Raw genomic sequence first — 19967 nt, forward strand, 5'->3', positions numbered from 1 at the left:
GGGTTGGTGAGCCCCTGGCCCATGTTGCCCAGAGAAGCTGTGGCTGCCCCATCCCTGGAGGGGTTCAAGGCCAGGTTGGATGGGGCTTGGAGCAACCTGATCTAGTGGGAGGTGTCCATGCCCAGGGCAGGGGGGTAGGAACTATATGATCTTTAGGGTCCCTTCCAACCCAAACCATTCTATGATTCTATGATTCTATTAGATTATGACAGAGAAAGCGAAAACTGTTTGTCCTTATTTTCAAAGAGGTGACCATGGATTCTCTGATGTATGCTGATATCTACAAAGAATGAAAACCCATGTTTTGAGTGAGGCCAACCTAGGCAAAGTTATCTGGCTTACTCTGAAGACTACACAGGAGATAAGTGCCTGGGCAGCTTAGAAGATTCAGGGGACTTTTGTGAACAGAATATAGACAATGAACCACTATATGTGGTAGCTGGTTGTGCTGCCCTTGTAATGTTGGTTTGCACATCATTCTCATAAATGAAAGTTAAAAGTAGGTCTCATTTCAGGTTTAAATGTCCTCTATACTATGTTTCAAAGTGTCTTGAAGGACTGAAGAGGTTTAACCTGAAAAAAGATCTTGCAAATACATGATTTAATAGAATAATCAATTATTAGACTGGATTACCAGAAGCTGCAATAAATTCTTATTCTTTGGACTGAACCTTTGAGTTAAAATCTATTATATTCCTAAAGCAGAAGTTATAAGGGTTAATTACATTCTGTTGCAAATAAATTATTTTTCCCCTTAAGGAAGTCTTAAATGAAATTCCATGGTGAGAATGAAGGAGGATGTCTGATTAGACCACTTTAACAGTGGCCAAAATACTTTGAAAATACCTTTAGCAAGATTTTTAATTGAATGAATTTAAATAGGTAAGAAAAAATGTAAACCTTATAAGAATTCAGATACAACAGTGAGCTTCTCATTATTTCCATGGGAAAATCTCTAAGGTTTTTATTATCTAGGCATTCATTATCTAGAGATCGATGAAGGACTAAGCAGTGATTACAAAATCAAAGTGGCAGAATTTCACATTTTGTGCAATTCTCTTTCGCTTTGCATCACTGAAAGCATTTACTCTTCACTTTCTGCCTTCTTGCCAATTTCACGGCTCTTTGCTCGGAGCTTGTTGACCTGCGACTCTGCAATGTCAGCCCGCTCCTCAGCTTCCTCCAGCTCGTGCTGGATCTTGCGGAACTTTGTGAGATTGACATTGGAGAGCTCCTCCTGGGGATAGGAAGAGAGATAAAATATGTTTTTAAATGTTTAATAATTTTCCTGCTGTAACAGTGCACTGGGCGTGTTGTGGTATTTTGCCTTTACATAATGAAAAAAATAGAAAAAGAGAAAAGACTGTGAGTTAGTGTGTAATTCTCTTTAAAAATTCTAGGGGAAATCCAAAGAAATAGCTTCAATGTTAAATGTTTAGATGGTTAATAAGATATACCAGGAATCTCTCTCTGGATATGAAGTGCTAATTCACTTTGGATTTTTTGAATAATTATATATAATTATGATTGTTTTCATGAAATCATTTTTCCTTTTATTTATGGCTATAAAATTACGTATTACTATATTTGAAGTGTTTGGGGTTTTTTCTTTCTTTTTTTTTTTTTTTTTTCTGCTAGACAGAAATATGAAATAAGGAAAGTAAAAGGAAGCAAAGACCTACTCCCACAATGTTGGCCTGAGCCTTTGGTGGTCTTCCCAGTGACGCAATAATGCTCACAGAACAAGTATTCTACACCCCTCTAGAACCCTGAGCTGTTCAGCCAGAACAGCTTTTCAGGTATCCATTCCTGAGTGCACAGTGACGAAAAGACAAAAAAGTTAAGGGTTTGAAAAGAGCTACTATGCAGGGGAAAAGACCAACACAGACTTCCACCTCCACCTGGATGGAGACTGACTCTTCACACAGCAATACTTACAGCCTCCTCAGCTTGTCTTTTGTAGGATTTCACTTTCATTTGAAGCTTGTCCACCAGATCCTGGAGCCTTAGAACGTTCTTCCTGTCTTCTTCAGACTACAGAGAAGGACAAGAAAGAGAATGACCTCTTTGCCCCTCTTATTTAAATACCCTCTACATGAAACATGGACTAGTATTCCTTATAGACTATTGGTGTCAAGACAGAGGTGATAAGCTGGATCTTCTTAACATGACCAGAAAGATAAATTCTTCTGATGTTCTCAGTCTTTTCCTTTTTAACTGTGGAACTCAGGGAAGAAAGAAATCCCCCAGGGCTATATTTTGGCTTCCTGCAAGAATTGGTGTGTGAGCCTGAGTAGGCCTCCTGCCGTACCTGGTAGGTCAGCTCCTTCACCCTCCTCTCGTACTTGCGCACCCCCTTCACGGCTTCAGCGCTGCGCTTCTGCTCAGCATCAACCTCCCCTTCCAGCTCCCGCACCTGCAATGAGAAGCCCATCTTTGGAGCTTCCCTGGTATCTCTCCAAGGCACGTGCTCACTCCTGCACAAATAAAAGCCCTACGCACTCTGGCCTCCAGCTTCTGGATTTGCTTCTTGCCTCCCTTCAGTGCCAACTGCTCAGCCTCATCCAGACGGTGCTGCAGGTCCTTCACCGTCTGGTCCAGGTTCTTCTTCATCCTCTCCAGGTGAGCGCTGGTGTCCTGCTCCTTCTTCAGCTCTTCTGCCATCATGGCTGCCTGATGAAAGCAAAGAGGCAAAGCCATTTTTGGGGCTGGAGACATTCTCGGGGAGAATACATCCACCATCAGCAGCAGGGAAAGGATCTCCCGACTCACATCTGTGATGGCCTTCTTGGCCTTCTCTTCAGCATTGCGGGCTTCCTGGATCGTATCCTCCATTTCACCCTGGATTTGGGCAATGTCTGTTTCCAGCTTCTTCTTGGTGTTGATCAAACTGGTGTTCTGTTGAGCAGCATCAGAGGTTTGTTTTTGTTAGCTCATTATTTCAAATCAAGAACATTACAGGATTTGGAATTATTTCAGGCATCTCATCCACCAAGGCTGGCACAGGAAAGTAATAAAAATAAAAGAGAAAAATTTGGAAAATAGATAGGATGGATTCCTTCCAGAATCTTTTCAGCATTTGAAAGCAGATACTTCCCATAGATTTCAGCATTTGACTGACTGCTGAATGACTGCTATGACATGTAGCTCATGTCAAAGTCTGCTTGACATGGGCCACGTCAGAGACAGGCCCATGCTTCCTTGCTGGAGTGGACAAGCACATTTTTGAAGGAATATGAGGATTCCCCAGTGCTACATTTCAAGTGAGCAAGGAGTAAATATTGCTGTAGTCTCAGAGTTTCAGTCCCTGACTGCTCAAATGGCAGGCCATTTGGCATGTCTGACTAAAAAATTTGGTCCCTATGAATAAGTGTCTTTCCTCTGGAGAGTATGATAGGATGCAAAGAAGGAAGAAGCATGGGTTTCACTGAATGCAACCTGTGAACACAGCCAGTGTACTCTTTCTGCAAAGATCTCTTTTAGTATCATAATGATTACTTCAGAAAAGATAGCTCTTGTCTTTGAAGTTGAGCCTCCAATGGTGACTGGAATAAAGCGTATCAGTGTTCTCCTACTTATCAAGAGTGCCATTTCTCACCAAGTGGCCTCACCTGGGTATGGAGGAGTTGCACACGCTCACTTGCATCCATCAGTTCCTGCTCAGCCACCTTTCTACATCTCTCTGTTTGTTCCAGTGCAGCCCGTAGCTCCTCAATTTCAGCCTGCAGCAGGTTTGCTCTGCGCTCCACCATGGCCACCTGCTCCTTCAGGTCCTCCTGTGTCCTGAGAGCATCGTCCAAGTGTATCTGGGTATCCTGTAGAGTCATTGAAAGAAATTATAAGCAGATTCTGAGCTGTTTGGCACTGAAAATATCAGCTAAGACATTTCTTTGGAGGCAACTTCTGACCTTGAGCACTCCCTGTGTGTTTCTCAGGTTCTTTTGTGCCTCTGCAGCCTGGCGGTTGGCATGGCTCAGCTGGATCTCTATTTCGTTTAGGTCTCCCTCCATCTTCTTCTTCAGCCGCAGGGCTTCATTCCTGCTCCTGATCTCAGCGTCCAGGGTGCTCTGCATGGACTCCACAATTCTGAGGTGGTTTCTCTTCAGCTGGTCAATCTCCTCATCTTTCTCTGCTACCTTCCTGTCAATCTCAGACTTCACCTGGTTGAGCTCAAGCTGGAGGCGCAGGATCTTACCCTCTTCGTGTTCTAGGGAGGCCTGGACAAGAACAAATCAGAATACTTTTTATATGACAAATGTTGAACGAGAAACTGAGTAAACAGGAGTACCATATTTTAATATCACTACACTTTTACACAAAACACACTTTTCCTCTTGTGTCTGGGAATGACTTCACAGCACTTATATTGAGATAGAGAAACAAGATGTGTAGAAGAGCAATAAATAATGCTGGGTACCTCAGCTTCCTCCAGAGCAGCCTGGATTTCAGATTTCTCCTGCTCAATCTGCTTCTTGACTTTCTCCAGCTCATGAATCGCCTTTCCGCCCTCGGCAATCTGCTCCGTGAGGTCAGAAATCTCCTCTATGGGAGCAAAGACCAATGACATGGTCAGGCACAGAGCAGAATGGGAAGGGCCCTTTCACACCAAGGTGACAGGCATCTTTGCCGACCTGCAGGCACAGACCCATACGGAATGGCAGTAGCGGTGGCTAGGGAAAGAGCTCTGCCAGGAGCCGAGGAACGGGGACTTACGCTGCAAGTTCTTGTTCTCACGCTTCAGCGTTTCCAGGTGGTCCAAGGACTCCTCATAGGCATTCTTCATCTTAAACAGCTCTGTGCTGAGAGAGCGAGACTCCTTCTGGGAGGCTTCCAGCTCAGCCTGCGTTTCCTCATACTTCTGCTTCCACTCTGCCAGGATCTGAAGAGAAACGGGGCGTGAGTATGGCTGTGGCAGTCAGGAGGGGACGCTCTGCCCAGGAGCCGCAGGCCTGGAGCCCAAAACACCTTGTCAAAGTTCTTCTGCTTCTTATCCAGCGCTGCGCAGGCAGCATTCGATCGCTCCACGTCAATCATCAGGTCCTCCACTTCATTCTGCAGCCTCTGCTTCGTCTTCTCCAGGGAGGCACATTTGGCATTGACAGCTTCAACGTGTTCCTCAGCATCCTGCAGGCGCTGTGCCAGCTTCTTCCTGGAAGGCGGTAAGCACAGCTCCAGGTGAGGAAGCAGATGGGAGCCTGTGGTGTGCAGCCAGTATGCTTTTCACAAGAGCACACTTAGCCACTTGGTAGTGTGTGATCCCCATTTACAGGGAGGTGTAGGACCTCTCCCAGCCAGACACTGTATTTCTATGTCTGAATCCTGGGCTACAGCAGTTCACTCTCTGCTATTCACTCTGCTCTTCACATTAGCATCTCTCGGCTCTTCTGCATCTGAAGAGCTTTGCTGCTTCTGCTTTTCCCCAACGCATACCTGCTCTCGGTTATATTTTCTCTCTTCCTGGCACCCCACCCCAAAGCAGAACATTGGCTTCTTCCTGACGGTACCACGGTGGTCTCCTCAAATTCCCATTCTTAGTCTCTGCCAGCCTTCCCCACATTCCTCACGTACTTGGCCTCCTCCAGCTCCTCCGTGCGCTGAATGGCGTCCGTCTCGTATTTGGTTCTCCATTGGGCCACTTCGCTGTTGGCCTTGGACAGGGCACGCTGCAGCTCCCCCTTGGCCTCCTGCTCCTCCTCATATTGTTCCCGCAGCAAGTCACAGTCGTGGCGAGCAGACTGCAAGGCGTGGGCCAGGGCGTTCTTGGCCTGAGGGAAAAATAGTACTGTGAAAATGAGTGGAAATATCCTGGGAGAGGTCCTTTGAAAGGACTGAAATGTTGATGGACACTGGATTATTCTGCTTTGAGTGATGCAAGCTACTGAATGGGAACATAAGATCTCGAAATCTTCAAAAAAATTAATGGATAAACTGTAGGGAAGGGGGACCAAAGCTAATATGGGAAGACATTACCTCAGTGGTTATTTTTCTCCCTCTCATCTTCTTAATTCTGTGATTTCATACATTTATGATAAAGCCTTCTCACCTTTATCTCTTCCTCTAAGTGCCTCTTGAGTTCCTCAATCTGTTGAGTGAAAGCCTGCTTGCCTCTTGACAGCTGAGAAATTAGAGAATCTTTCTCCTCCACCTGTCGTGAATATTCACCTGGAAAGTTCAGAAGAGTAAAAGAACTTTTTTATGACTTATTTAATAAGTGTTAACCTTAATAATTAAAGGCACATAAAATATTTTGAGTTAAAAAAGATTTTATTTCTTTCATGGAATCCTAATCACTGACACCTATCCGTATCTATGAATATGCCAAATTTTTTATCTTAGAGGAAGAAATGAGATACATCATGCCTCCTTGTCCCCTGTCTGACTAGTCTTACTGTGTATTTGTACTAAATCCAGTCGTCACTTGAAGCCTTGATCATACAGAATGAGTACTATATGGTGTATGTCCTCAAATATATCACTTTCCTGTCCTCGATGTCTCCTGGGAAGCAAAAGGATGAAGTCTAGGCTATGGGATAGATGAATTCTTCTTTGAAACACCAGTCATAGAATCATAGAATAGTCCAGGTTGGAAGGGACCTTGAAAGGTTGTCTGTTCCAACCTTTCGTGGGAGAGGGAGTGTAAATGAGATTATCTAGTACCCTGTCCAGTCGTGTCTTGAAACCTCCATTGATGGGGACTCTATCACACCCCTGGGGAGTTTGCTCCAGTGACTAGTTGTTCCAGTCCTTAAAGATGTGATTGGTCCTGCTCCAGGATGTCTGTATCTCTCTGGTACTGGCGAGCCTTGGACTGGGCACAGCACTCCAGTGTGCCCTCACCTGTGCTGAGTAGGGGGAAGGATCACCCTCTGTTAACCTACTGGTAACACTTCTCCTAATGCAGCACCGGATTCTGTTGGCCACCTTTGTCACAAGAGCGTATTTCTGTCTCATGTTCAACTTAGTTTCCACCAAGACCCCCAGGTCTTTTTGAGCCTTTTTTTTTAAAGCTCCAGGTTACATACAGTGTTCTCTTAAAAAACATAAATGTTTTACCAGATTCTGTTTGTAGACGAGCTCTCTGAGCACTAATGTCATTAATTGTGCGCTGTTGTTCCTCCTCCTTTGTCTTAATCTCACTGAGCTGATCTTCTAAGGAGCGACACATCTTCTCCAAATTTGCCTATATAGAATAGTTTGAATGGTGATTGGTGGTTCAACACACAATTACTGAGAATATGAAGTCATAAGAAGGGTGAAAAAAGAAGCTAATGATTTAGAAGTAAAGTCAAAATGTCTCAGTTAATTGATATCTCTTCCTATGAAATTTGCATCCCTGATTCAAAAGTTGGTATTAATAATTTACTACTGTAATTTGTTAACGTTCACTCAATTTTTTCAATAGATAGAAAGGATGATGGAACACTGTTACATGAGGAATTATTTTAAATGTCTGTTTGGCTCCTAGTGATTATGTCATTGGAGTATTTAAGGAAGGTAAAGAAAAATAGGAATAAAAAAGAAAGGGTAAGGTAGGAGTAATTTCTATTTTAGAAGAAACTAAAAAACTGTTAAGGTAAGAATCTTTCATTTCACTATCATAATATTCTGAACCAAGCAACAAGTTCCTATAGTTCCTTAGGTTAAATGCTTCAGATGAAGTATTTTAGCTCTCCCCCGAATGACACACTATATTATTATACTGATACCGAAATATATGAATTCAAATTCAAGTTGTAAAGTGCAACTACTTAAAGTATGACTAACTTAAATTTCTATGTTAAAATATAAATACTTGATTATGGTTGAATTACTACAAAGAAATATTTCACTACCTTGGCTTTGGAGACAGACTCCATGTTACTGGCCAAGTCATCAATCTCCATCTTCAGCTCACTCTTCTCCTTCTCCAGCTTCTGCTTCACTCGCTGCAGGTTGTCGATCTGCTCCCCAAGCTCAGCTGTGCTGTCCGCGTGCTTCTTCCGCAGGGCGGCAGCCGTGGCTTCGTGCTGCAGCGTGGCTTCTTCGAGGTCACGACGCATCTTCTGAAACTCTGCCTCACGCTTCTTGTTCATCTCAATCTGAGCTGCGGTAGCCCCTCCTGCTTCTTCCAGGCGCTCACTGATCTCCTCGAGCTCCCTCGAGAGGTCAGCCCGATGCTTCTCTGCTTTTGCCCGAGAGGTTCGCTCTGCCTCAATTTCCTCCTCCAGTTCCTCAATACGTGCCTGGGGAACATTAGGCAGCCTTCACACCCATGCCCTCCTCCTTCCTCACCTGGGACCCAGTGAAAGAGGGGAAGGAACAGAGACTTGCCTGCAGCTCCTTGATCTTCTTCTGCAATTGCATGCCCAGGGCTTGCTCATCCTCGATTTTGCTCTGGATCTGGCTGATTTCAAAGTCTTTCCTTTGGGCAAAGCAAACCATGTTAGAGCTCAAAGGAAGAAGACAAGTGCACCAGCCCAGCGCTCAGGTGCCCCACAGCCACACTTACTTCTTCAGTTTCTCATCCAGCTGCTGCTTATCATTTTCCAAATCCATTATGGATTCCTGGTTCAGCTTCAGGTCTCCTTCGAGTTTCCTCTTGGCTCTCTCAAGGTCCATGCGCAGTTTCTTCTCTTGCTCCAGGGACCCTTCCAGCTAAACACAACACCACCATCAGTGCTCTCTTTGCAGTGTCTGACTGTGCAACAGCTTTTTCTTCTCATATGCCTCTATACTTACATCGTCCACTTGCTGCTCCAGCTTGGTCTTGGCTTTGGTCAGCGTATTGACTTTGTCCTCTTCTGCCTGCAGGTCATCCAGTGTCTGCTGATGGGCCTCTTGGAGGGCTTTCTTCTCTTTTGTCAGCTTGGCGATGGTCTCGTCCAGGGTTGCCATCTCCTCTGTGAGGTTTTTCACCTTTGAGAAGGAGGGAGCAAGTATAAGTAAAGGAAGTAGATACAGAAGTCCTGTAGCAGCACAGTCCCTTTTCTGGAGCACGAGTGACAGGTTCTGCGTCATACCTTGTTTTCGGTGGCATGTTTTTCCTTCTCAACCTTGGCCAGTGTTAACTCAAGATCGTCAATATCTTTCTTCAGCTCTGAGCATTCATCCTCCAGTTTCCTCTTCTTGGCTGTCAGCTCAGCATTCATCTCTTCCTCGTCTTCTGCTCTCTCTGTCAGCTCCTTAATTTTGGCTTCCAGCTGGATTTTGGTTTTGATGAGCTGGTCACATCTTTCCTCAGCATCAGCCAAACCATCAGCTTCCTAAACATGTTTCATGATAATAACTATATCAAAATTGTAGAGTATACAAAGTTGTATAAAGACATGGTAATTGCTGCTCTAAGTTGCTATGTATTATTTAAAATACCATACTGTAAACTGTAGCATTTACTGACTGGAAATTGGTTGTGTCTCTCTTGATTTGAAAGTGTAAGGAACCAGCTGCAATAATTAACTGCAAATGTATTAATATTTGTAGATCTTATCTTAGCTTTTCTATGTGGTTTTCCTTCCTATTTTATAAATTATGTGTATATTTTAAAAATAAATGCTGTTTTTGGGGTAATGTGTCTTTTACTGAGACATTTGGGATCATTTTACACAGGACACTACAATTGCATCCGAAAACATTATCAATACTCACCGCCTGCACTTGGAGCTGCAGGTCATTTTTCTCCTGCAGCAAAGAAACCATTTTCTCCTCCAGCTCCTTCCTCTTTGCCTCAGACTTTGCAAGCTCTTCCTTGGTTTTCTCAAACTCCCCCTTCATGTTGGCCATCTCCTTCTCCGATTCTGCGCTCTTCAGCAAGGGCTTGATCTTGAAGAAGAGCTTCATCCAGGGCCAGTGCTTGACGTTCATGAAGGACCGAACATTGTACTGGATGCAGAAGATGGACTCCCTGAAAGGTAATATAAATATATTATGTTACTTATTTTTAAATTTATAATACATATTTAATTGTATATACTGATATATGCAACAAGACATTCTACATATAATACTTTATAGTTATAGTTCTATGTGTTTGTGTATATAAAATATTAATTATATATTTAATAATAATTTTTTATTAATACTCTTCAGTATATTTTTTAATATATATTTATCTCTCCGATATATATACATATATATATATATAAAAGAAGAAAATTCACTAGTTTGATGTACATTTTCAACCTATAAGGACAGTTTTGAAGTCCAAATGTTTGGCTCACTTTCATGGCCAAAGAAAAGGAACACCTCCAGAAGCTGACCTTTTCCCTTTCATGAAAGTTATCCAAGGGAAGAGGATACTTCTCTTGTGCTAGAAGTATGTTTTTCTCACCTTGTTATTACAATGTTGACCTAAAATAATTAGCTTAGACTACATATCTGGTTTCTGGACATACATATAACGTAGCTGTATACCTAATTTAGCAAAAATTAGTACAAAAGGTGATATAAGTTAAAAACAGTAATTTTTTTCCTAAATAAGGATTTTATACTGCTTCATCTAATGCCGGTACTGCCATACTCCCAAATACAACCATATTGGTAAACCAAATTAAAGAGAAATAAATGAGATTTGGCGAGAAGCAGCCTATTTTCAGTATTGTTCATGTCATTGTTATCTGATGAGGACTGGTCCATCAGGCGAAACACGTTTAAGTATATACCTTCTCTCCATCATTTTCTTAAACTCCACTCTCATCAGGAAGCCCCTGCACATAGCTTGTGTGCGGGTTATGAGCTGTGCCAGCTTGTCATCTCTCATCTCCTCCAGGAGTCCCAGCAGTCCAGCTTTGAAGAACACCTTGAGAAAGAGAATGTTGCAGTACATAAAAAAATCATCACATATTGCAAGCACTGTATATCAGTGAAGCAGCATTTGTACCTTGGTGTGACCAAATTTGTACTGGGTGTGGTCCACATCAATGGATCCAAGGAGCTTCTCAGAAGCCTTCTTGCTATCAATGAACTGTCCCTCTGGGATAGCACTGGCGTTCAGCACCTTGTACCTATGGGAGGAAGTAGAATAGGAAGAAGGTCAGATTCCTGAAAGCCCAATCAAACCTGTGCCAACTGACACCATTGTTAAAATTCTCTAAACATGGATCAAGAGTGGAAGAGAGGTAAGTCTGAACTCTGTTCCATTGTTTAGATATCACATTTTTATGGGTAAATATTTTTTTAGAAAAACCCTTGCACTTTCCTTAGTCCAGAAATTCATTACACAAAACAGATACTGATTTCCATGGGTAACCATTGACATATTTCACATGCCCTGTTATGCCTTATCTCCAAATGAGAACTTTTATGTGTAAGAACAAAAGATGTGGAGAGGAGAAACAATTCTTCATCAAAAATAGTGGCAGCGCATACTACCTGAGATTTTTCCATCTAATATAGAACAAGAAGCAATATCTTTTTATTTTATTTGGTTTTCCAACAAGTTAGTCTAGAATATCTTGCCGTTTCTTTATTCACCTTTCTGTGCAGATGGCTCAAGTCATCTTACTTTGCTACCCAGAAGTTAACTAAATCTAAGCTAGTCAGCATTTCTGGATAGTTAAAAAGCATTTTTAAAAACACTTTATCTCATACCAGAATATAAATGAAGGACAGGAATAAATAATTACCCCTTGAAAATGCCCGTTCTTCTAGTTAGCTGAGAAAGAAACTGGATGACTGACTTGGACAATTGACTTTGTACGCCTAAATGTAGGTACAATGAACCACTCCTATAACTCCCACAGTAGTTAAAGCAATTAGGAAATGCAAATCATTCAACATTGGTGGATACAGTGGAGGCTGGATGACATGGAATCTGACCTCTGTTTAAAGTCTGCATAGAGTATTCTGCTGGGGAATCCTTTCCTGCAAATTCTAATCCCTTCCAGCACGCCGTTACACCGCAACTGATGGAGCACCAACTCATGTTCCATGGCACCTAATAAATGACATAATGAATTGGTACTTCATTGTACTGCACAGAGTAGAACAGATTTATCACATCTTTGAACTTTAACAACTTACCAGGTGTTTTTGTTTCATTAGGAATAAGGCATCGCACAAAATGGGGATGTGTGCTTCGCAGATTGCTCATCAGTTTGTTTAAATTTTCCTTAAGAGCAAGAGCAAAAACTTGGGTTTAAAAATGTCACTTATACAATCTCAATACTAGATGGAGTAAAAACACTGTAATAAAACAATGATTTTTTTTTTTTTTACAGAACTTTCAGGCAGTTATGAAAGGATACTTCCAAGGATTCAATGAGAATCCTTCTTTATTTGGAAGCAAGTGCTTTTATCCTTTCTGAACATAAGGATTGTGTATATTAGATCAATTGAAAACTTTTCTGAAGTGAATTTTCTTTATTTTTTCATAATGTGGTAGTATTTATAATGATTATTTTACAGTACCCGGAAGAGAGCTGAGACAGTCTGGAAAGAAGAACCCTTCTTCTTGGCGCCCTTCTTGCCACCGCCACCACTCTCTAAATAATAATATTTTTTTAAAAAGAAATTAACAACAAAAGCACAAAGTTAGAATCTGAAGAACTTGATGTGTTCATCTTAAAAAAAATAGAAAATGTAATAATATGATCAAAATTTGTAAATGCATACGGTGTTTAAAGTTCCAATGGGAGACTTGTTTTTTTCAGATTATAGCTAAATAAAATCCAATGACTTCAAGCTGAAGTTAAGAAAATGCAAACAGGAAATAAAGTGTAACATTTTGCATACTAAGATAAGTAATTAAATAAATTGCTAGTGAATACAGCAAAAGCAGTCTTTATGTATCTTTACATCTAAGGGTATGTATAAATTTAGCAGCGTGTTGATACATTTGATTCTATTCCATGAAGTATTTGGGAATGCTCCATATTGCAGAAATCTGGTTTGTCAGCTAGCCTGTGTTAATGTTGTAATACACCTGTCTGGTCTCAAAACCTACAGATCTATTAAGGTCTCTAGGGAAATGTAATATCCTTTACTAGTCTGAATGACTGAGTTGCAAAAAGTAGATGAGGTTTTGGGTTTTCAATTTTCGAAATGTAAATGTTATTGCAAAGTATTATTGTAAGTTTTTTTCTGTAAGTTATAGTAGAACTGATTTCAAAGAAATCACCTGCTTCTGCCCCACCAACAGAGGCAAAGAGTAAGGCCAGTGTCTTCAGAGATGATTTCTGGTACAGCCCCACAACAGTTTCATTCAGGGGGTCCTTGTTCTTCTCAAGCCAGCCAGAGATATTGTAGTCCACTGTGCCAGCGTAGTGCACCAGGGAGAAGTGGGCCTCAGCCTTGCCTTTGCCAGGTTTGGGCTTCTGGAAGTTGTTGGACTTGCCCAGGTGCTGGTCGTAGAGCTTGTTCTTGAAAGAGGTGTCAGTTGCCTTGGGGAACATGCACTCCTCTTCCAGGATGGAGAAGATGCCCATGGGCTGGGAGAAATAGCAACATATGAAGAAAGAAAGTGTGGAAGCAAGAAGCAGAGACAATGTATATGAGAGAGGAATGGAAGAAAAAATTTATACAAAAACCCCTCCTCAGAATGTGTAATCTTATGTTTTTCCAAAAAGGGCATTTTGTTAGCGGATATGCCATCAGTTATATGAAAACAAGCTCACCCCTAAGTTTCAAAGTTGGGATATAATAAAGATCTAGCACGTAGAAATTCACTATGTGGGTGTTAGTTGAAGATGAAAAGCAAAATGAATGAAATTAGTATCATTCAGATGTAAGGAAGAGTTTAAGTTTCCTAAATGTTTTCTCTTAGCTACAAGATAGAAAACTTATTTAAACATATCAAATTAGAAGTTGCTCAGTGTTGCTTACTCAGCATGCATTAAAAAATGCACACATTTGAGTATGAACTGCAGAACAGTGACTGTGACTAAAATTTTTGCCCCATGTGAATCATATGTACCACGTGTCAGAATCCCACAGGTATCAAAGTAACAGACAAATGAAAATGTATATGAAAAGCTTGGAGACTAGAAAATATCATGTTATTTGCTGCATTAAGTGTGAGTGACACACACTAGAGTGTTCTAATTTGAGCATAGAAGATTCCTTTTTACATTCTACATCTGGAAAACTATTAAGTGTGTAGGGCCCAAGAACCTTCTCAATGAGCTCGATGCAGGCAGCCAGGTCCATCCCAAAGTCAATGAACTCCCATTCAATCCCTTCCTTCTTGTACTCCTCCTGCTCCAGCACGAACATGTGGTGGTTGAAGAACTGTTGCAGTTTCTCGTTGGTGAAGTTGATGCACAGCTGCTCCAGGCTGTTGAACTGCAGAATGCAAAGAGATTTATTTACTTGTGAAGCCCAGTTCGAGGAACACTTTCCATCTTCCAAAAGGTTTTATTTACAACCCATTAAGTTCCACATGGCTGGGATCCTGAATTTCTAGTCACAGGACTGGACAGGCCCTGGCACTGTCTCAACATATTTCTGAGCTCTCAAAAGAATTGCAGAGCTTAGTCCAAGTCCAGCTTTTCATCTGCTTGAATGTGTCTTCACTGCCAGTCTATTTCCAAGAATTCAGAGGGACTCTGGCTTCAGCATTAACAAAAACTTCTTTCGAGATGGCATAGTTTAACTTACTCAAAATCTGTTTCTGCTATTACCTATCAGTTGTTCAAAATTTTCATATCAGTTTTCAATGCAATTTTCACTTCTGCATGCAACAACAGACATCTATAAAAACCTTCAGCCCTTGTGGGATAATACATACTATGAGAACCAGAAGAGAGCCATTCCTACAGGAATGTCAGGATTATGCAATTAATAAAAGCAATACATAATTTAAGCAAAAAAAACCAAAACCAAATTAAAACTCCCAAACTATTCTACTTCCTTAACGCTCCTTCCAGGAAACTTGTATGAAAATCCTTGTCTTACATCAAAAATCTCGAAGCCAGCAATGTCCAGGACACCAATGAAGTACTGTCTGGGCTGCTTCGTATCCAGCTGTTGGTTGATGCGAACAACCATCCACAGGAACATCTTCTCAAACACAGCCTTTGCCAGGGCACCCACTGAATTGTATACCTAAAGAAACGTAAAAGTTACCATCCAGGGAAAAAGTTGTAAGTTCAAAGATTTTAAATTCATGTCACTTGTTTTCTGTCATCGCTTGCTTCTTACCTGCTGCACTGTTTGACCCTTGGTCACATATTCATTCCCAACCTTGACTCGTGGGTAGCAGAGGGCCTTGAGCAGGTCTGCTGAGTTCAGACCCATCAGGTAGGCAGCCTTGTCAGCAACTAAGGAAACAAGCATGCAGCAGGATCGAATATTAGCTCTCCAGGAGACGTATCTCGTAGTAATTCAAAATCTTTTCTGCAGAAGCCACATATGCTTTAAGTCACATACTTTAAAATATTGTAATTTTTCTTGATTTTCTGTTTTTTCACACTTTAATGTAGATGATTTGTAAATGTAAAGATTCTTCCAAATGCCTTTACAATGAACATACAAATTTTGAAACAGTTGACTAGACAGACAGAAAGGCAAAAGGCCATAAAAAAGACAGGTCAAACAAGTCACAATTTCTGAATAAACTGGAAAAGGAAACTGGTTGGTAGTGAAATACACTGCACTGAAAATCTTAGTCAGTGAAACTCCACTGTCATTAGAGAGAGTGAAATAAATTAATGAAGTATTGTGCCAAAATTATGAACAGGCTACCTCGTACAACTTTCATAGTGGGAACGCATTCTCCCTAAGGATGATTTTCACACACATAGGTCTTCTCCAGCCTTCATCTTCTCTGAATCTAGGCTACATATACATAAGGCTACATGTACATATACATATACATATAGATAATACAAGAATTAGAGTACTGGACATACTCTGTCATCACTTTCCGTTTTGCTGCCTGTGTCTTCTCACAGCAAAGATAATATAGAATACCAGTATTATTTACAGAGTCCTTTAGTGTGAGAAGGCAAAAACTCATTACAGAATGTGCATATACTCAGATGTTAATTTTGAGCTACTTCTATTGTTTGTTATTTACAACTAAATATTTAGTTTACATTTATCACTAGAAAGACTAAGGCATGAAAAAAGAAAAAATTTGGAACTTGTTTTATTTCACTTTTGTAGAGTTAGATTTTAATAATTAGTCATTTAATTCTATTGTACTCTAATATATCTCTTTCCTTTGGTTATATTCATGAAATGATTACAGCTATTCTTTGTGGCCTATTCTACTGTTACTGTTCATCATCATCAGATTCATTGCTGTTGTATTCCTTGTAGCCATTTTCATTTATGTCTTAACTTTCCTAAAAAAATCACAAACCGCAAAATCAAAAACTCCCTTATGTTTATGATATACGCAAATAACTCTGGTTTCATGGAAATACTTCCATGAACTTTGAAAGGAATGCACCTTTGAACAATTCTAGGCAAAGCAAATGCAATAGACATATCTTGGATGTCTATTTTGCAAACAAAAGTCCTGGAGACATGCTGACGCTCTACAGAAAATGTAGACCATATGAGGCACAGCTGCAGTATTAACTAATGCTCCTCTTGACACCCCCCACCAGTGTAAAATGAAGTAGCACAATGCTCTCAGTTCAGGCATTGTGAGTTGTCTCCAGAATACAAGCTTTGAAGCAGAGCAGCTTCAGGATTCTGGCTTCCTGCCACCCAGAAGAAATACTATTAGGAGGTGACTACAGCTGATGATAAATGATAGTGGCTACCAGGGCACGTAAACTATGGTCAGCGAGCAGAGCGGCTCCCGGTTCTGTGCCAGGTCTGGGAAGCTGCCATTCAGCACAGCAGTAGAGTGTGCTTTTCTGGAAGCGAGCTTTAGGATTGACTGCCCTTGTACTTTGCATAGCTCCAAATCATCTGCATCTTCCACCGAGTTGCGTTCTTCCAGCAAAGTCCTCTGAGTAGGACACATGTCTATTGTACAACACTAGCACCTGGGGAAATGCGCAGGCGTAGTCAATGATTCTGACCCCAAACTACTGCCTGTATTAGTGAGTGTTCCGGTATATACTGTGCTCCGGTATACATCATGCCGGTACCTTCTGTGCCATCTGGCTCTGCCTGCTCCTCACGCTGCTTCTGCTTAAACTTCAGGTTGCCATAGTGCATGACAGCCCCCGTCAGCTTGTAAATGGCTGTTTTCTCATCGGGAGTGAAGCCCAGGATGTCAATGGCACTCTAACAAAAGCATCATTAGAGTAAGTATCATGATTGGTAAAGGTGAGAGTCCGCCTAAGAAAACTTCTGCGTGTTACTTACGTCTGTTGCCATCAGCTCTTCCTGGTCGTTAATGCTGGGAACCGTGATCTCACCTTGACTCACGTACTGGTAATCATACGGGTTGGTGGTGATCAGTAACATCTCTGAAAAGAAGAATAAAACATGTCGGATCAATGTAAATGGCACATCAAGGCACTAAATGCTGCTCCGTGACCTTTGTCAGGAGAAGTTAGTGCTCTTTCCTACCAATCAGCTCTGGCTTCTTGTTGGACATGATCTGGTAGAATATGTGGTAGCTTCTTTCTGCCTTAAGCTGGAAAGTGACTCTGGACTTCTCCAGCAGATCTGGCAAAGACGGTAGGACAGAGTTAGTGCAAGAAAATTGAGGCAGGCTGGGAGGAAAAGGCTTAGGCCAGGAGAGTCACTTACATGTTTCAATGTCAGCAGAAGCCAGTTTTCCCGTGGCACCAAAATGGATTCTGATGAATTTACCCTGAAAGAAGCAGACAAGTCAACGTAGATTAAGTTTAGAATCCTGACTGCAAGAATATTTGAGTCGGTGTGCTGATAAGAAAGAAGTAATTTTTCCCCAGGCAACAACTTACAAAGCGTGAGGAGTTGTCGTTCCTCACTGTCTTGGCATTGCCAAAAGCCTCCAGCAGTGGGTTGGCACTGATGATTTGATCCTCAAGTGTCCCCTAAAGCAGGAAACTTCTTGTCACAATATAGCTCATAAATAAAGCTGACAGTTGCAGGTTCCTACCTTTGGGACCTCACCTGCATTTTGCCTGTTGGCTGCTGCTCTTCTTTCTTCTTATCCCCGCTCGCTGCAATTGTTGCAAAGTACTGGATGACACGCTTTGTGTTCACAGTCTTCCCTGCACCGGATTCTCCGCTGTCAAACCAAAGAGAGAAACAGAGAGCGTGCGGTCAGGCAGGATGTCCCCTGGCACCGTGCAGGCCTGCAGGGACCCAAGCAGGGATGTACATACGTGATCAGGATCGACTGGTTCTCGCGATCTGTGAAAGAGGCAGAAGCAAAGATAGCGTTAACAGTTGTCCCGAGTAACACTAAGCTGAATGAGAAGTAAATCTGTAAATGGAATTTGGGACTTCTCCCAAGTCCAGGACTAGTAGTCCAAATAGTCCAAGGCTGCCCAATTCCCTTTCAGGTCCCAATAGTAGAAAGTAGAAGCTGAAAAGACGCACAGAGCTGTCAGAGGCATGTGGTCCTGATGCAAGCTGTGTACCCACTTGTGCTTCACACAGTTCTCACCAAGAAATTTAACCAAACTGCCTCTCTGCATTCAAAATAGAGGAATATATGCAATAATGACTCTTTCTGTTCCCTCAGTGGAAAAAGTTGCAAAGTCAAGTAGTATTTCTCTAGTGGGAGAGTGTTGAATTTCATACAATAAAGTGCAAATCAGACACAGTGCTGAGTCCATGCATGCTTCTGGGTCAGTTTCACTTGAAATTAATTCCTTTGTCAAGTTCTCAGTCATACAGCTCCGTGGTGTTTTTATCTGGTTTGTCACATGCTCCAGCAAGATCAGTGAGGCTTTTTGGCTTAGATTGCTATGAGGGAGGGCAAGCACTCACCAGTCAGCATGAACTGATAGGCGTTGTCAGAGATGGAGAAGATGTGTGGAGGGGCTTCCTGGCGCTTCTTGCCTCGGTAGGCCAACACCACCTCCGGGTTGTACACTGGCAGCCACTTGTAGGGGTTGACAGTGACACAGAAGAGGCCTGAGTAGGTCTGTAAGGAAGGAGGAGAGGAAGCTGATTTTGGATAGCTGAGAAGAGTTACAGATAAGGCAGAGGTGAATGATGTTCTGAAGAGTCCAGGGTAGTGAAAAAAAATAAAGTGGAGGACTGACCTAGCAGAAAATGGGTGAGATATAGCATACAACAGGAAAGGTAAAAGCAGGAAGGAAGAAGAGGGAGAAGATTTTGACAGCAAGACACATTCAAGAAAGAAAGAAGACATAGCAAAATGAGGAAAGATGAATGCAAGAAGTCAGGAAGTTCTTCAGAGAGACTGAAAGATGTCTTCAACTCCTCAAAACCAGGAATCATCTCCTCCTGCTGGTACTTACGTAGATCATCCAGGCTGCATAACGCTCTTTGAGGTTGTACAGCACAGCAGGTTCATGGAGATGGGTCATCATGGCCATGTCCTCAATTTTATCATACTTTGGAGGATTCATGGAGAAGATTTGATCATCCTTCACGGTAAGAGTCTGCCAAAGAAAAGAGCGACAAATATTTGCTATCTAAAAGTCCACCGCAGGATTAAATTTTATTCTCAAGCCTTGAATTTTTTTTTCCACTCACTTCTCCGCCTTCGGTCTTGACAGTGACCTTCCCTGCTTCTTTGCTCTGGATTGTGCTTTTCACATAGGATTCCTTTGCATGCACCACAAAGACTGAAGTCTTGGCATCAAAAGGCTTGTTCTGGGCCTCGATTCGCTCCTTTTCTGACTTTCGGAGGTAGGGAGCTGCCTCCCCAAAGATGGCCATCTCAGAGTCTGATGACATGGCTGCAGTTTATTAGGGGTAATGCAGCAAGTATCTATGAGGGTGGAAAATACATTACAACAGCGCATGATAGAAGAAACCCTCCACAGCATAGTGGATTTGATGGTGCTCTGCTGTATGTATCAACTGGTTGAATGGACTCTTTCATTCTTCTGCTAATTCAGGGCTCTCTTCTATAATTATCTTTCCTTTATTTCTGTCTTATGTAGTCAGATCTCTAGGCC

General features: G+C 41.8%; 1 protein-coding gene and 1 long non-coding RNA gene across 2 annotated transcripts in view; one reads left to right on the forward strand and one right to left on the reverse strand.

The window, feature by feature from the left end:
* Nucleotides 1-1069: 1069 nt before the first annotated feature.
* On the reverse strand, nucleotides 1070-19758 carry LOC128918074 (myosin-1B). Its single transcript, XM_054221953.1, has 38 exons — nucleotides 19540-19758; nucleotides 19302-19445; nucleotides 18805-18961; nucleotides 18195-18222; nucleotides 17980-18097; nucleotides 17808-17900; nucleotides 17632-17695; nucleotides 17449-17547; nucleotides 17242-17345; nucleotides 17022-17160; nucleotides 15115-15233; nucleotides 14869-15018; nucleotides 14086-14256; nucleotides 13094-13403; nucleotides 12385-12458; nucleotides 11998-12085; nucleotides 11794-11911; nucleotides 10856-10979; nucleotides 10638-10774; nucleotides 9625-9880; nucleotides 9000-9242; nucleotides 8719-8895; nucleotides 8489-8634; nucleotides 8311-8401; nucleotides 7833-8222; nucleotides 7054-7180; nucleotides 6044-6162; nucleotides 5569-5765; nucleotides 4966-5149; nucleotides 4714-4879; nucleotides 4418-4542; nucleotides 3909-4217; nucleotides 3612-3815; nucleotides 2773-2898; nucleotides 2503-2673; nucleotides 2312-2416; nucleotides 1939-2034; nucleotides 1070-1237 (listed from the first exon to the last, which is right to left on the reverse strand). Exons 1-38 carry the CDS (start codon nucleotides 19741-19743, stop codon nucleotides 1085-1087), a joined length of 5826 nt encoding a protein of 1941 aa, XP_054077928.1. The 5' UTR covers nucleotides 19744-19758; the 3' UTR covers nucleotides 1070-1084.
* Nucleotides 9088-19967, forward strand: part of LOC128918079 (uncharacterized) — a 132223-nt gene continuing 121343 nt past the window's right edge. Inside the window, exon 1 of the long non-coding RNA XR_008469442.1 lies at nucleotides 9088-9137. This is a non-coding gene — a long non-coding RNA (uncharacterized LOC128918079). The remainder of the gene's footprint in view (nucleotides 9138-19967) is intronic.

This window comes from Rissa tridactyla, chromosome 15, assembly GCF_028500815.1.
Source record: "Rissa tridactyla isolate bRisTri1 chromosome 15, bRisTri1.patW.cur.20221130, whole genome shotgun sequence".
NCBI classification, from domain to species: domain Eukaryota; kingdom Metazoa; phylum Chordata; class Aves; order Charadriiformes; family Laridae; genus Rissa; species Rissa tridactyla.